General features: G+C 40.6%; 1 protein-coding gene and 1 non-coding gene across 14 annotated transcripts in view; both read right to left on the bottom strand.

The window, feature by feature from the left end:
* Positions 1–17,427, bottom strand: part of CNOT1 (CCR4-NOT transcription complex subunit 1) — a 59,069-nt gene that overhangs the window by 28,121 nt on the left and 13,521 nt on the right. For 5 of the 13 annotated variants that reach the window (XM_054840303.1, XM_054840309.1, XM_054840305.1 and 2 more), the window contains exons 8-19: positions 16,714–16,882; positions 14,565–14,691; positions 14,164–14,274; positions 12,781–12,951; positions 12,081–12,208; positions 10,887–11,127; positions 9,228–9,347; positions 8,012–8,134; positions 7,628–7,779; positions 2,671–2,821; positions 1,091–1,292; positions 522–668 (exon numbers count right to left, since the gene is read on the bottom strand). In XM_054840303.1, coding sequence (XP_054696278.1) covers positions 522–668; positions 1,091–1,292; positions 2,671–2,821; positions 7,628–7,779; positions 8,012–8,134; positions 9,228–9,347; positions 10,887–11,127; positions 12,081–12,208; positions 12,781–12,951; positions 14,164–14,274; positions 14,565–14,691; positions 16,714–16,882 — 1,842 coding nt within the window. The remainder of the gene's footprint in view (positions 1–521; positions 669–1,090; positions 1,293–2,670; positions 2,822–7,627; positions 7,780–8,011; positions 8,135–9,227; positions 9,348–10,886; positions 11,128–12,080; positions 12,209–12,780; positions 12,952–14,163; positions 14,275–14,564; positions 14,692–16,713; positions 16,883–17,427) is intronic. The other 8 variants (XM_054840308.1, XM_054840316.1, XM_054840314.1 and 5 more) reach the window with 4 other exon arrangements.
* On the bottom strand, positions 2,207–2,342 carry LOC129212514 (small nucleolar RNA SNORA50). Its single transcript, XR_008579195.1, has one exon. It is a non-coding gene; the product is annotated as a small nucleolar RNA SNORA50 (small nucleolar RNA).

The following is a 17,427-nucleotide window of genomic DNA, read 5'->3' as shown; positions in this document are numbered from 1 at the left end:
AATGGCTCAGTGTTAGGAACCAAATAATTCCTTCCAAAAACCACCTTCCCACCAACTTATGTTAGTCTCGTTTCTTTCTGACGTTGCAGTTTAATTCACTGCTTCGTCTTTCGAGTTCTCTGCTGCAACAGGACCATACCCAGATAGCTTTCTTTAACCTTACCACAAACAAAACCAAAACCACCCTCTTACCAAATGTATACAATTATCTAAAGAGCACAACATCACTTTTGTTCAAAAACACAGCACAACAAAAAAAAGGACACAAACACACTGTTCATGCAAATCCATAATGTTCTATTTTTATGCTAAGTGCTTTTTTTTTTTTTAAGCCCTCCCCAGGCTACTTGGCAAGCTTTTAGTATAGAAATTTAGAAGCATATTTTTCAAACTAATTGCATAATACAAGAGCCACATTTCTAACATTTACCACCTACAGATCCAAGCCTCCCCTGAAGGAAATGCAGATCAACTGCAGACCACAGTCACACTTCACAGCCACAGACAACACTACCACTTACAAGGTTTCATCTTACTCTGCTGGAATGTAGGCTGGTTCAGTCCAGATGTGCTCAGCTTCCTTTGCACGAATGGATCATTGTTCACAGCAGGAAGGCCCAGGGCTCCGGTTCCTATGCCAGTCAGGCTACCCGTAGTAAGACCACCTACTGAAAAGCAAACCTGTAGTAAGACCGCCTACTGAAAAACAAACAACTGGTCATCTCAGTTGCACCCTTCAGAGCGTGCACTTATCACTCCCAGCACTCACCACTTCCAAGAACTCAGAGCTGTATAGCCTCATAACTATCCAGTATCAAGCAGTTTTATTCCTCACCTCTGTCCCAACCTAAAATAAAGCTGCTAAAAATCTGTCAAAACACTCACCCTCTCAACTCTCAAAACTTTTTACCTACTGCAGCTGCGACAGATGTTCTGAAGTGCTGTTTCAGCAGTGACCTAGAGGTGAGGACTGTATAATTCCCTCCTACATGACACACAGCTGTTTGCCCAGTATTTCCAACCATGGCAATGACAGTGCCTTAGCTCTGCTGTGTCAAAAATACAAACCACTCCACCCAGATAGCAGTACCTGGAAGCTGCGAAGAGAGTCCTCCGATGCCACTGAAACCTGTTGTCTGGTTTTGGGTGGAAAGAGGGGGAAATGCTTTTGCTGGTGACTGAGGAGTACTGAATGCAGAGCCCAGGTTTGGAGGGAAGCCTTGCATGCTCTGGGTATGAGGAGCAGCTGAGCCACCTAAACTAAGAGATGCCATTCCTGCAAGCGAGTCGATCTGAATGAAGAAAGGAAGATTATACACAGACAGCCATAAACAAAAAAAAAATCATCAAGCTGACTTTTGACAGCTTTTTTATAAAGGCGGCTACATATAAAAACATTCTCAAGTAGAGCTTTTCTGCATGCTTACTTTAAATTCTGAAGTCATCCAGATTACCCCAAAAGATCAGTTTGTCTACAAAACACAATTTCACTTCTTCTCTAATCCCATAAAACCCTATTCTATCGGAGGTTTTACAGAACGGCCGATTGTTCCATAGTCTCCAGTTAAGTGTAACACAACAGTAAATGCTTATAAGGAGCAGCGCATAGATTTTTACGCTAGAGCAGTTTATGCTCTGCAGTTTGCGACCTCAGACTTCACCCCAAGACTTACAACAGCTACTTCATATCAAACCTACAGAGTATTTTTGACTGTCTGAAGGATCCCATTATGCCCACGTTTCACAGCTAAATACCTGAATGCAGTCTTCAACAAAAAGCATTAAGACCTGGGTGATGAGTAGGAGACAAGGCACAATACCAGCTGACAAAGCAATAAATTAAGAGCTCCTGACTAGGAATAGCAAAAAACTGTATTATCTACCCAAAAGATAGCAGAGCTACAGAGTAACATCTGCTGCTTTATTTATTCACCTCACTTATGTGCAGCAGGTTGCTGAGATATTTGGTACATTTGTTGAGCAACTCCAATAAAGTAACAATTTACCAGGAAACTGCTCTCTGTATTTAGTTTACATAATCTACTGATGCTTCAGACATTCTTAAATGCTGAATTGCCACTATTCCATGTGAAAAAGTTGTTACCATTTTAAAATCTGCCATTGAATGTAATTGCTAGAAGCAAAACCTGTCTGTAATGTGTTGCTCCCAGAGGAGGAAGGGATGATGAGTGGCAGGGAGTAACTTAAATGTACCTTGTTTTTAAAAGAGCAGTTCAGTTGAGAGCTGAAGAGCCCCAGTTATAACAAGTCCTTACGCTCTAGCACTGTTGCTTGGCCCGTGAAGCTACAAACAAGACACATCAGGTTCAAAGGCAGTGCTTAGTTCTCAAAAGTCTTAGTAAATTTTAGCACTTTAAAAGAAACCCTCAGTTATTTTAAATAAACCAAATCTCTATCCCTCCTCAGTGCTCCCATTCTGCTATACCTCAGTTACTTCTTACAGACATTTGTGAAGTGAAAGACAGTTCTGAACTACAACCCTCAGGCATTATTCTGCAGTTACAAGCAAGTTATCTGGACATGCAAGCATAAAAACTAAGGGAGCCACATGATCTTTTACTTAGTCCTGCTGAAAGAGTTCACATAGTGCAGCAAAACTAATGCTAATCAACAGCACCTTCTAAAAAATGCAGCATTTTATTTATCTACCTGTACAGGGGAGATGGCATCCAAGCTGCTAGCGCTGGGTGGGCGTCCTTTTGGCATGACTCCAGGTGGTGGCTGCCTAGCCTTGTTCATGACATTACTGCAGTTCGCTACCATGGTGAGGATCGTCTCTGACAGCTCCTGAGAAACACTCCTAGGACAGAGGAGTACAACAGTGAGCCACATAACATCAATGACACTAAGGCCCCTAGCTTATTTGTTTTGCCTACAGAAATGAGGGCCGCATTTCACAAACAGAAGCTGCAAAACAAACCCAGCAGAAGTTACATTTTGTTATTTGCAAAGCTTGCATTAGAGCCTGTCCCAAGAGAAATGGCTATATACAAACAGAAAATTTTAAACTGTAGTTCTAAAATTTCATCTTCAATAGTATATTCCTTCATTTTCAAGAACTCAAATACTGCCTTACAGTTATCCCAGCAAGTAATGACTTACAGAAAGTTGGGATATGCACCTACGTGGCTCCAACAGCCCTTGCAACAGAGACTTATATACAACAGTCTTTGCCTGCTGTTGTCTGCATGATGGGCTATATAGAGCTCAGCCTCATGAATTAAAACACATAATAACTGATGGTATGATCTCTTGTTCAAATTAGCTCCTCCAGGCTCCTTCCTGTCCCCACACTTGACCATTCATGATTATTCCCCTTCTGAATCTCATTAAACACAATGTCTCTCCAAAAGAGAAGATACAACGTGACTAGAGCTTGGGCTACACGCTCACAGACAAAAAAGATGAGATATAAATACCACCACCTGATTCAGTAAAATTCATCTGTCTATAAATGGAAAGACACACTTCATGCACTAACATTTAACCAAAAGAGATAGGAAACCTCTAACTATAAGGAAATTATAATCAAAAGCCAACAGAAAACTCAAACTTAGACCTGCAGTCATTGCACAATCAAGAGCAGTCAGTACCTCTTTCCAAAGTATTCCACATCTGACTGCCAGGTTCCCAAACCAGAAGTAAAACCAGCTCCGCTACTGACAGATCTAACCACAAACATACAATCCAACACCAACATTTTCCTTTTGGAAAATATAGCTAATTATTTACAGCTTTCCTGAACTTCTGTTCCACCTTTTTGATGAGGACAGCTAAAATAGCAGATTCCATCCTGGACTGGTACAACTATTCTAACACAGCTTTGTTAACCTTGTCTGGAGGTTCCTCACTGTAACTCCATTATCACAAGCTTTTACTTCACAGTTGTTGGGACAAGGGGAAAAAGAAAGAGGATCCATCCTGACAATTAAGGCAGGAAAACAAAGTGCAGACCAGCCTTCAGCTTTGGTGAGTATCCCATTACAGGCTACACAGAGTTAAGGGCTTCCAGTTGTTCTCCAAAGCCAGCAATCCACTATGTAGTGTGGGAAAAAGCTCGTCCCAGACAGACAGGGGAATCTGGGCAGATGCCATGGGTGACCAGGTTTCTATACAGGGCAACAAACATTTTATCAGCTGTTTCACAAGCTGACTCCTTTAAATGCTTTAACATCCTCTTGCCATGGCCTAGCATCAAAAACTTGAAAAGCAAGGGGCTTGAGGAGCATGTCTCAAAAAGCAATCAGACACCTACCTTCAAGAAAACCAAACTCAAAGGGATTTCTGTTTTGAGAAAGCACACCCAAACCTGAAGACAGAGCTCTGAGCATGGCACACGGTAGGCTCAGTACGTACAATATGTATTTGCCTACACCCCAATGCCACAGTCTCTGAAATGCAGCATTGAAACGTACACATGACCAGTGAACAGGCAGCAGAGTTTCTTCTGATGCAGGAGGCATTCCCAGATCATACAGCACTGCAACTAACCAGGGCCTGAACAGTTGAGTTTACACACAGTTACCAGACTCAATTTTTTGCGCTCCCCCTTTTTTTTGTAGCAGTTAAACCTGCAGTCTTTATGCTTAAATACTAAGGCACACTTTAGTAAAACACATTCCAGTCTGCTGTAGGTAGATAATATGGCAGCCCATGATGAAGACTAAGACAGGCTTACAATCCTAAAGTTTGATACTTAGGGTGACCAGTTATGGTTAGACACAAGCACTAACATTATGTCCTGCCATCTAAGCAGACTGAAGGTTAACTTTATCATGTCAAAAGACACACTGCTGTATCAAGATGCAAACTTCACAATATTTTTAGATAGTACAAAACCGTAGGTTTTCACAAAAACCCCTGCATTTGAGGCAAATGGTATGAAGTAGTAGGTGGGCATCATCTGATATGCAGATCTTAAAGAAAATGTTCGCATTTTCAAGTTCTACGTAAAGATAGATTCAGGCATCTAACCTAATCAGAGCCATTCCTGGCAGGGAATCATAGAATGGTTTGGGTTGGAAGGGACCTCAAAACCCATCTAGTTCCAACCCCCTGCCATGGGCAGGGACACCCTCCACTAGCCCAGGTGCCCAATGCCCCATCCAACCTGGCCTTGACCACTTCCAGGGATGGGGCCTCCACAACCTCTCTGGGCAACCTGTTCTAGTACCTCACCACTCTTAACAGTAAAGAATTCCTTTCTAACATCTAATCTAAATCGACCCTCCTTCAGCTTAAACCCATTACCCCTTGTCTTGTCAGAACTAGGGGTCAACTGCAGGAAGGAGAACTTTGAAATGCAAGTAAGGAGGAGAGCCAGGTACCACAGCCAGCCAGCTCTGGAGGAACAAAACTGACACCTTAAGGGAAGCTCCAGCTTGCTGAAATAAGAAGTTCACACCTCTTGCTTTTTTTTTTTTTATTTAACCCATTTTTACAGAGCAAGGAAAGGCCTTTTCATTCCCCCAGGCACAAGTAGCCAGAAGTCTCTTCCCTTCTTGAGAAGGAAGGGCCATTCCCCGCACTGACACACTTGGACTGTGCTGGACACGACTTCATGGAAGACGCACCACTGCCTCTCTTGACTCACTGTACCTTCTTGAGGGGAGGACTTCTCGTAAGCACTTTGTTACCAAATCACATCCTTGGTCAGCCCACAGTGCCTGCAACCACCCTGACTTCATTTTAAAAACACTCAGTAATAAAAGGAACATTTATTTCTTTTTGAAGCCTCACTGCTACACAATGCCACAACTGCAGTGCTCACCAGTGATAAACAAGTTGCACCAAAAATAAAGAGTCTCAGAAGACGCAGGGTCCTGGTGGCTAAGAAAAGCATCTCCCTGGACACAAAATGGGACATGAAATAACTGCAGCCTAATTAAAGAGCAGGCTCTTAAATGAACAGATTTAGATGGCAGACTTCGGCTGGTGAAGTGGAACTACCCTCCCAGACATATTTAATATTTACTGTGATTTTAATCTTCTAGTCTTTACAATGCCTGCTTCTATTGGTGACTGAAACCTAAGCTAATCAAAGCAATTGCTTCATGAAAGAAATCCAAGCATTTTCTTTTTAAAGCTCAAAGAGAATAACTAATGGAAAATGACTGCAAGTAGGTCACATTCTTGCATAAAAGGAAATACAAGTAGCTATAAAAAGAAACCAAAGGCTGAGAGAATTGTGCCAGTAGAGAACTAGTGGCTTTTGGAATTAATTGAATAAACACAACTTGGTAACACATTAAGATTCAGAACACAGTGACATTAGATGCAAGTCAAGTCTACAGTTAACTATTAAACTCCTAAAATCTGGACACAGTAGCATGCAAAATAATGAATGTACGTTAATTTGTGAACTATAGTCTCAGGAGATGCACTTTGAGTTGAAAAATAATGTCCATCTTTTCAGTTCAAGAGGTGTGCTAGACAACTGTATTTCAGACTCAATATTTCCACAGCATTTTGAAGTTTAATTGCACAGGTCCTAGTAGAAACCAGGAGAATCCTTTCTCCTAAAAAAATCTTACAGGTACCTCAAAGGTACCCATACAGGTACCCTTCCAATTCAAATACCCATCATGACAATTCTGTCTTGATACTCATTTCCTAGTATCTACATGACAGCCAGGAATCATCCTAGAAACCTTTAAAGATGTTTCTTACATCTGTCAAGACAACACTGGCTAAGCCAAGGGACACGATATAAGCCTTAGATCAGATAATGTCAAAATTTAACACCAAAATCAGCACCATCTCCAGCTTTCAGTCTCTCTGGCTCATATGTCACACTATGCTATGCCTAGTTATCTTTGAAGTATTGCTGCAGTTAAATACCATCTTGATCTGATAGTATTAAGAAGCAACACCACAATTTTACAACAGCCATTTTTACTAAGCATTAACACAACATTCAAAAATGGATTTGTCTAATTTCAGTTTCCATTAGTTTTTCCCCTCCCTCTGGGAGATGAACACAACTCTCTGTGATCCACCCTTTTTCTTCTGGACTTCAGCTAAACAAACTGATATGCAAAAGATCTCAGGTATTTTCCATCCTTTGACTACTTTGAGTCTGTCAGTACTTCAAACAAAGACAACAAGTTACACATGTCTAGTTTCAGTTTCAATTACATTACGGTCACCACTTACCACTTTTCTACTACACATAAGGATTGCATTAGCCCTTTCTGCCAGGCAATAGCCACACACAGTAGCATATGCTTAACGCAATTGCAAAATCCTTTATACAGTCACCGTTTCCCATTCTGTAGTTATGGCCTGTAGTCCTTTTTGTCCAAATTACAGCCCTGTATCCGGTCATTAACCACCCAGGATCTGATTAACCAGCCATCCCCCAGTTACCAAGATCACCTCATCTGTTTCATTATAAAGACAAAAACACTCTTTCAAGCTCTTGTGACCTAGCCTAACAACAGAAATTTCAGTGCAAAATTAAACTTACTACTGAATCTATCCCTGCAAGCTTATATACTTTCATTAACCCCATTCTCCACGTGAAATTCCAAACCAGCTGTGACCACATGCCAGCAAACAAGTTGCAAACAGATTACGCATTCAGCGTAAGCAATGTAATCCTTACCCAGCACAAGCTTGCAGACATGCCAACATAGTTGCCAAGGTTTCTGGAGGAAGCTGAGCACTTTTGGGTTGATCTTTTTCTGGAGCAAGGCCACCCAGGATAGATGGACATCTTCTCTTTAAGAAAGTCATACAGGCCTGGATAAAGGGCTCCTGAGGAAAAAAAATGTTATCTTAATCTCCCACACTGCATCCAAGCCACTGTTTCAAACTTGGCAATTGCACAGTGGAAAGAATCGCACTAAGCTATTATAGTTCAGTGAAAATGTTGAACTATCAGACCATGGACACTTTCCACAACTTTAAAGCTACTTATAAAATTGTTAAAGTGACTTAAGTTAGTCACTGATAGAGTGCAGAAATAAAAAGAAAAATCCTGCTTTACCCCATGCTCCCGAATTTTATCTGTGAGCCATTTGTCAAGTTTGAGGTATTCCCGTCGAGAGGCAAGTGCAGCAAGGTCAATAACAAAGGCAAATGGAGTACCATTTAGCAGCATTGACAAGGCCTAAAGAAAAAAAATCAGAAGACTACTAGTGAAGACACAAGAACACCCTTTCTCCTTTCTTTTCTTTCTAATCCCCACATACTTTTTAGTAAAGTCTTACTATCACATGCTGCTTATGCTTTCTTTGTCAACAAAAAGATTGGTACTATCAGCTTCACTTACTTACAGCTCGCTCGTGAGACAAATAAGCAACAGCTCTCCTTTGAAAGCACAACCCTACCTTCTTTGAAGCGACCTTGTGATTACAGTTTTAAATTCCTCTATATGAAAATCCACCAGCAAGTGGCCAAGAGCTACCAAGTCGATACTGCAACAAAATTAATCAGAAGAGCCTAGCATCTCCCTGCAAACAGATCTCAAGTGCTTCAGAGCTGCTTTGAATACATCTGCTCAAACTGTTCATCTTTGAACATGGTAACTGCTACAACAAAACTGACCTGAAGCAACAGTTGATGCTCTTGCACTTTGAGATGCCCAATTATTATGCATCTAACTCTACGAAGCGATAAAGGCCTCAAAAGTCAGTTGCAACTTTCAGTCTCTTTTGTGAACACAAACATCTGAAAAGTACTTGTATTCTTAAGAAATCCTCACTCCATTAAGCTTAGCAGTGCCACATTTACACAAATATCTGAAGGGTATTTTCTACATTCACATTTCAATGGTATTCAAGGTTAAAACATTTGAAGCTCTTACTGCATTTACAGTACATTCACGTACCAAGCAGTTTTATGATACCGCTTCCCAAGTTACTTGTCAGCTAAGCCACGATAACCAACTCTACTGCAAACACCAAGTAAAAATGTCTTGGGTTCACAACTGGACAAGCTAGAAAGCATCTGTAGTCAGATACCACAACTCAGCTGAAGAGCACTGAAAGTCACATGCACATAGGCTGGGTTTGGTTCTGGTTTTGATTTTTTTTTTTTTTTAAGATGAGGTACAGCAGCAACAACTGAATTCAGACATGCTTAAACAAAGTAATCCTTACTAAATTAGTCACATCTAAGTTAAGCTAAGCCTTTGTTAAAAGATGAGCGAGTCTGCGTAAGACACCAGACAGAAAATAATGGCAGTGTTTTGCAAAACTCACCTTCAAGTCTTGTGCCACATCAAGAATACGTGACAATTTTGCCTGGTCGTACTGCTCCCCTCTCATGTACCATTCTGCCATTGCATGCATGATAAGCTGACGAATCGAAGGAGACTGACCCTAAGGAGAATTAAATTAGGATTGTACTTCATGCCTCTAGGAAAGCCATCAACTATGTGAACATTAAGTAGCATATTTTACCTTTAAAGGTTAACAGGCAAACGTATTTTCTCTAGCTTCATAACTTAGTTTCTGAGTTGGGCTCTTACCATGCAATAATAAACTATCCAGAAGCCACAACTAAAGGACACAGTGACTACAAATGGTAAGTACGTACATCCCCATCTCCTTCCTACCACTGTACAGGTCTAATTCCTCTCAATTGTAGAGAAATTGCTTATGGAATACGCACACAATTTACAAAATGTTATGCCCGACGTGCTCTCCTGAAGTGAGAATTCCAAGGTCACACCTTAACATGGAAAACACAGTATCTAGCTATTTGCCCACACAGGGGCAATCTTAAACTGCAAGACAATGAAGATTTTGATGGCAGCAAGGGTTTTCCTTAAAAGGTTCGCTCATCTGGGGAAGCAAAACACCTTCATGTTGTGGAATGGCACCATATCACATGGCAGCCGTCATTTTGCACTTTATTCAGAAGCCTATGCTGCAGAAAAATTGCATATTCTGCCATTTCAAGATCTTACGCAAAAAGCACATTGCTTCTATCCTACCTCCCCATTGTTCAATTTAAAGACTTATCAGGAAAAATAGGAAATGTTCATAGCGCTCCAGCTAGCAAATAGCCTTAATTTTGCAGTCAACGTGGACTAAGACTTCCAAGGTCAAACTTCTTATCATTGACTCTACTTGAACAGGGTAAGATGTTTCCTAATGCAGATTCCCTCCCACCCAGGACTTCCTCTGCCTTAAGTTTCTTCTTATGATTCCTATTTCCTTAACTACCACTACTTAACAGTGGACACAATGATGAAGGCTATACCAAAAGGCAAATCCATAAAAGCCTACTTGTTTGCCCATTAAAAGCATGGGATTTGCATACAGAGTTACCCTATCTCTAATGGAAGCTCTCCTTGAAGGTCAGCAGCCAGTCCTAAGTTTCCAGAAAAGTTTCCAGAAGTTTCCTTATATGTAGAATAGCCTCCATCTTTTAGCAAGTACAGCTGAGGTTATTTTGGTTTAAACCTCCTCACCTCTTACTGCTTCGAGTTTCTACACTTTAAATTTGTGAAGTTAAGAGGTTGGGGGGGGGGGGGGAGTATTGCTGTTGTGGGATTTTTGGTGTTTTTTTTTTTTTTTTTAAAAATCAAACATTGGTTAACTTTGGTTAAAACTGAAAGGTTAAAAAAGCCAAGCATAACTGATCTCTACTTTTGCAGGAATATTTTCTCAGTGAATATTATTTCTTTGTTCTGAATATATTTCCCCAAAGAAAATCAAATCACAACAGTTTGCTTCAAGACAGGGAGGAGACGACTCGCATTACTTCACATAAACTACTGATAATTTATCTCTTGTGTTTAAAATTACCCAGCTCAAACTACAAGAAGCATTGCCGTTCTAACTGTTCGACCCATTTAACAAGCTTTCAGTTACATGAACAAACTACAGGCACACTCCAGTGAAAATACTTACCTGTCCGTGCCACGCATAGTGCAAAATGATGGCAGAGTTGGGATGGTTGCCAAGGAAAATTGGCATGAGCGTGGAGATGAGTTCATGGCGCAAGGTATGCCAGGAAGTGTTGATCTGCAGTAAGGCCAATACCAACATATCTGGGCAGTGCTTGATAGGAAAACTGAAGAGCTGCTTAACCTGCTCGTACTGTCCCACTTCTGCCAATCGTAACAGAGATTCAATCAAATCCAGGCTCTTCCTAACAAAAGAAAAAAAGAAAACAAACAGACAAGCCCCCCACAAAAGTTACAAAGTAGTTAGCTTACAAGATCCTGGTATTCAAGCATTTTGTAGCAACAGCTGTAAGACAACAGAGTAACATCCACTGCAAACAACCTGATACTGCAGCTCTTATCACATACAATTAGGCTTACAAGAGCACTCTTAATCATAAAAAACCCTCCCTTTTTTTGGCAAACACAGCTTAAGAGCTTCTGATTCTGTTAGGGAAGAGGGAAAACTGAAAGCTGATGTTGAAAAAATTCAGGTTGAGGTGGGTCACTTGGATAATTTTGCTTGAAACATCACTTCCAGAAATGGAATAACACCTCTGGGTCTCCACCTGTCAAACTCAGTGAAGATATTTTACTTGCTTTGTCTGCTTTACAGTCAAGTAACCATTGCTGCCTTCTCCCACTTCACTCATATTCCCCATCCTCCAATTCCCTCTTTTTGGGTCATACAATGGAAATAGAAGCAAATATCTTCACTGATATCAGCTGTATCAAAAGAAGGGGTGCAAAGGTCACCCAGAAAGTCACACTAGCCAGCTTTATGCACTAACTCAGTAATAGCTATATAAATTTACTATTTAAATCCAAGGTGGTCTTTCATACAAGTAGAGCAAGTTTCTCTAATGTCATCCTGGGAAAGACAGATTTAAGTTCACAACTCCTCGACCCCCTTCTCTCAGCTCACAGTATCTGCCAAAATACATTAGCAGAAATTCTCCGGACAACCAGAAAAATCCAATAAAAGCAGGAAAGGAAGTACTGATAATACGGGAACTTTCACCAAACGTGGAACAAATATTAATGGCTGATCTACTGGGATGCACACACAGCTACAAATAAATCTGGTTGCATGAAGATAGACCAGACAAGTAATCTTACTCTAACTCTAGGTATAAAAAGCAGTTGACAGCAGGTTTACCATGTAGCAATTTCTCGATTGTCATCCTCTGGTGGTGCTTTCAGGATGTCTGTGGCAACAGTATGACAAGGGTAGTCAGCAAAACAGAAGATGTCGGGGTTTATGAGGGAATGTTGAATGAAGGAGAGCTGGAATAAAAGACATCAAAAAATAGTTTAGATATTTAGAGTTTCAAAGTTCCTTCTACTTTATCAACTCAGACATTTCTGAGAACAATACAAATCAACAAAGCAGTAGAAATGAGCCAAGACTTCCTACCAATATGTTTTAGGTAAGACTGCACTTCACTCTTCCAGGATTTCTGGAAGTGCCACACACAGGTGTGCTGAGGGCACCTCTTTGCACAAAGCTGCATTCTGCAGACAAAGCTCTAGCCTTTTTGTGTAACCAGGTAAAAACTCCAGAGCACAGCCATGCAGTAACAGTTCTACACTCAGCCACATTACACATCAGAACTCCGCTAAAACCAAAGGTGGTGTCACACGCATAGAGCAAGCAACCATCTCCTTCCCAACAGCGCAGACACCGTTCAACTAACAGACTGTACTTCAGTAACATATCTGAGGCCTGCACCTCACAGACCAAGTTCTCAAGTGTAGCTTGTCTAAAAATTCACATTACCGATCCACATTTGCCATTCAAGAAATTCAGGAAGTTCCCAAGCATTGCACAGATACAGGAGAAATGCTGGTAAACCTACCTGGCCCTCTGCATGCTTCCAAGGTCTGTATATGGCATTAACTGGGAAAACTTCCATGCCCAGCCCTCTCTGGATGCCAAACACTACAATATGCAGGCCCTTGCTGTCACGAATCTGAAATCCTGGATGGTCCAACTCATAGGTTACTACTTTGAAGTCCAGGCTAGGATTCTGCAACCACAAAAACAACAGAGTAGTCAGCCATGAATATTACAACCTTCAGGACTGACTTGTAAGAACGCTTCTTCATCAGTATTTTATCCAGCTTAATACCAACTCGACTTTTAGTTAAAAGCAAGATTTCTGTTTTAAAAAGAATAGGATTTAGACAGTTGTGAGAACTTGGTGCAAGTGAATATTTGAAACTAGCCTGTGAGATTGCACTTCCTCAGCACTACAGGCAGTAGTTGTTTATCCTTCCGATCATTTCATTAACAAGTCTTAAAAAAAATCCACAAAAAACCACAACATAGCTTTTTTCTTAGCATACTAACTCATTCCTTTTCTAGACTTCCACATGCCCTCCAACAAGAGGCAGAAGGGTCTGACACACTGGCAAGCAGAACTTGCTTTTCCTTTTGAAGAATGTACAGTGCAAGTACTTACAAAGCACCTATTACATTTTCAGCAATAGCGTGAAGCCATAAGGATGCTTGGAGGATGCTCCGTAAGGAGCTTAGAGGGAACTACGGCCATTGTGGAACACAAACCACTCCTTGGAGACACAGGTGAGAACCAAAGACAAAGCTAGTTCTATGTTCCAAGGTTTAAAATAAAACCATACAAAACCAGTCACTCCTGCATAGATTAGAGGGTACATATGGAAAAAAAATAAAATCACCCAACATAATGTAGGCAAAGTAAATGGTACTCATGTTTCACTGTTAATTACAAAAAATTGCAGCTTATAAAGTGGTGGAAGAACTTTCCTATTTCTGAAGTGTCATCATACAGAAGAAGCATTCAGAGTTTGGAATAAGTAGCTACAAAAATATTTTGTTTCATTTTTAACATTAACACCCACAGCAAGAAGTTTTTCAAAACAAGATCCCCGACACACATACTCTGTTCCAATGTCAGAAATAAGTTCTTCGAACACAAAACCCCTCAGCGAACACACGCTGAGTACATGGGAGCAGTGTGGAATAAATCTCAAGTTACACCCAAATTAACCATGTGAGCAGCTTTTATTTCCCACAATTCCTCAAAATATTCTTGTTCAAGAAGAAAAAATACAATCATTGAAGTACAGCAGTGCAATTACATTAATGAGATTTAAAGTCATTCAGGCTGCTAGGAGCTAAAAAAGCTTTATATTCACACTGAGACATGCCCTTCTTTCAGATATTCCGCATAAAAGACCAGGATGCCCACAAAACTTACCAGCTCTTTAAGAACATCAATTAAGACCTCCACATTCCAGGTATGGGCTTGTGCTCCATCACTTTTATCTTTCCCATCACTCCAAATCCCACTGCCAGGAGCCGAAATAGACTGCAAGTTAAATACACTCAATCAAATACTAGTTAAAGATAAAGCAGTCTCAAAAGCCACTAGCTACAGAAGTCCCAGCACTATGAAGGTAAAAGTTCAGACCAGTAAGGACACCACTTGTGTACTTCTGAGAATCTTTCATGCAAGAACGTATTACAGACATTTATGGCAGAACAGTAGAAGTGTTGAATAATAAAAGCAATTTTAAAGTTACTAGAGGCTAGCACTTTTAACTCCTCATTTTATGCTGATTAAAATACATCTAACCCCCACCCCAGTAGGGCACTCACTTGTAATGGAATACCATCCGTCAACCCCGAATGAGTTCGGGCCATCATCCCCAAAACTCTGGCAACCTGGGCAGCCGTGACTTCCCGAACACCAAACTGCATGATTATGTTGCGACATTCTTCGACACTAAGATGCAACAAAACAGAGACACCTTAGTACTAAAGCAGGTTTCACCGTGGCACAACAGAAGACAGACCAAAACAAGACCCATGAGTACAACTGGAACAGCACATGCTGTTGGGAAAAACTAATCGCTAACTGTAAAATACAACCATTTACTCAAGTTAAGTCAAATGATCCACCGTAACAAAATTGTAGAACAAGAGAAATTCAGTAGAAAGTCCATGCAATTATTTCTATGAAACATACAGTGCCATGTATTCAATTCAAAGCTAGGTCTTCTTAAGTGACAGTGAGACATGTTTTACAGGCTATGCTCTGTCAAAGTAAAAGCACAGGGTAGGTTTAGCACTGTTTTCTGTTAAAAACACTTCCATGTGTTGACCTGTGATACAGAGCTTCAAAGAATGAAGTTTTCTGCTAGCTAGAAATGAAACAAAGGATCTGAGAATGCACGTTTCAAAACAATGACGTGCACTGCTCAAACGGTAAGCTGTGAAGGTGTGCCTTTTCACCTGATGCAAGGCATGGCATCCCTGATCAGAGGTCACAAGCAAAACCTTCATGGAGCCAAAAGAGCAAACAATGAGCAGATGCTTAAGTTCAAATTTGAGAACTAGAGGCTTTTTTGCAATTTTTGTTTCACTCTGAACACTCTATGGTTAGGCCAACAAGATTTATACAGCATCACTCTAGATCAAAAAAGTGTTTCATTAACAGGCACATGTTAAAGGAAATAATTTTCAATATCTTCCAACACACTTACATTGTGTCCCCTTACTTCAGTGTATAAACAGAAACTTCTGTTAGTAAGTTTGAAATTTGATCACCTCCCCAAAGTAGTCTTTCTTTTAAAATGCAGAATCATTTACTTCTCTTAGCTTAAGCATAAAGTGAATGTTCCTTTAAAAATAAATGTTAGGTTCATACTGAGGGCTAAGACCAAGGCCTCCTTCAAAACCAGCCACACACTTGCAGGCTCCTGTTATTACTACCAGTATTAGAGCACTATCCTAAATCCTTAAAAACTGCATTCAAAAATTGAGCTGGATTTGTGCAGACAGATATACAGCAGTATACCTAGCAGTAGATATAAACTTTTACTATATTCCAATTAACTCTTTAATAGACAGCTTATGACTAAAGTCTACCTTCTTCCACTTTTCTGGTAAGTATTCCAATTCTCACGTGTATATGAACAAATAGCCCATGCAATGCAGTACTTGTGCTGGGTCTTTAGCCCTGCTCACACCACACAGCTCTCTGGATGACAGCTCGTTTCACACAGCCCCAGCAAGTTAACAGAGCTGCCCATCTACAATTTCAGACTAGGGGCAAAGTGCAAGAATACGGAACGCTATTGAAGATGTGGGTAATGCACACCTACAAATATAAACTCGCCCTGGGTTTGTGCGTAAGACCGCTTTATTTTTACCAAAATAAGCCTAAGCAGGCAAAGACTGATGCAGCTGTCAAGATACTCTGCTTTACTGCCAGCAATTCACTATCATAATTAGGTTCTACAGCTACAAATAACCTCAATCTTACTGTGTACCACACTGATCAAAACTCAATCTAAACAAGAAAGTTGCTGCTGGTCAACTCTCTTGAAGTGAAACTATTACCTGTAATCTATTTCATGTGGGCAGTGAGCTAACAAGGGTGTCACAAGAGCAAAGTTCTTCCAAAGATCTAGTAGGATTTAGTTGGAATTTATGCCTACCTACCCACTTTGGTTTTACTTTAAAAAAAAGGGTGATGGTCCAATTCTTATAAAACCTTCACAGGGAATTTGAATACCTTTACCTAGCACTCCTCACCGTGACAAAATCCTACACCATCTCAACAGACATGCTATACACATTAGAAGAAAGCAAAATATAAAACAGGAATTAAAACAAATGACCCCATAATACTTAATGAGATTCTAGTTATTTCAGTACTTTAACTGTTCCTTTACCTTTTGCCTAAAGAAACAAGAAAACCACTGCCACCCAAGATGCTTGAAAATAACATTTTCCTACAAACCTTGTACAAAAGCCATAGCCAACTTCTTGCATGAAATCTGCCAGGGAACTCTCCATCATGGTTTTGGCTATCCCTCCAGAATCAGGCAGGATCCTGTCCATTAGAATGTCCCGTTTTTCAGGGTATAGAAGTGGTGCAAGCACCACAGGGCAACGCTCCTGGGGAAAATCTGAGGGCAAGAGTAACAAAAAAAGCGTCAAAAAACCCCAGAACACCAGTTGCATGCAAGCGACTATTCAGAATAACTTGACTGCTGTGCTAGAGTTTCCCTGCTGCTGCAGAAATCAAGAGGGCACACTCATGCAGCATCCCTCCATCCCACCTCCCAGTTCTCCAGCACTTGGATATTCCTAGAGAAGAATGTAGAACAGACTAGGTTCATACAGGTTCACCACAGCTGTGCTGGTGGTTAAGTTTAGAACTAGAATGTCACTAACAGCAGTCATCCAAAAAAAGCACAGAGCAGGAAACAATACAGCAGCAGAGCAAAAGCCTCTCCTCCAAATCAGGAAGCATTAGGATACAAAGGAGCTGCTATTGAGTCTAAGAAGTCTAGCAAATCTAAGCCAGGCACTTGGGCATGGAAAGAGAATACTCCCTTCTGTCTTCCAGGGAAGTAAAGTTTGACACACACACACAGTAATGAGAGGATCAGATGTTAATCTTCATTAAAGCAAGTATGAACTAAGAAGTTACACTTAAGTGAATAGAACA

This window comes from Grus americana, chromosome 13, assembly GCF_028858705.1.
Source record: "Grus americana isolate bGruAme1 chromosome 13, bGruAme1.mat, whole genome shotgun sequence".
Taxonomy (NCBI): Eukaryota; Metazoa; Chordata; class Aves; order Gruiformes; family Gruidae; genus Grus; species Grus americana.
This window is presented reverse-complemented; position numbering and strand designations above follow the sequence as displayed.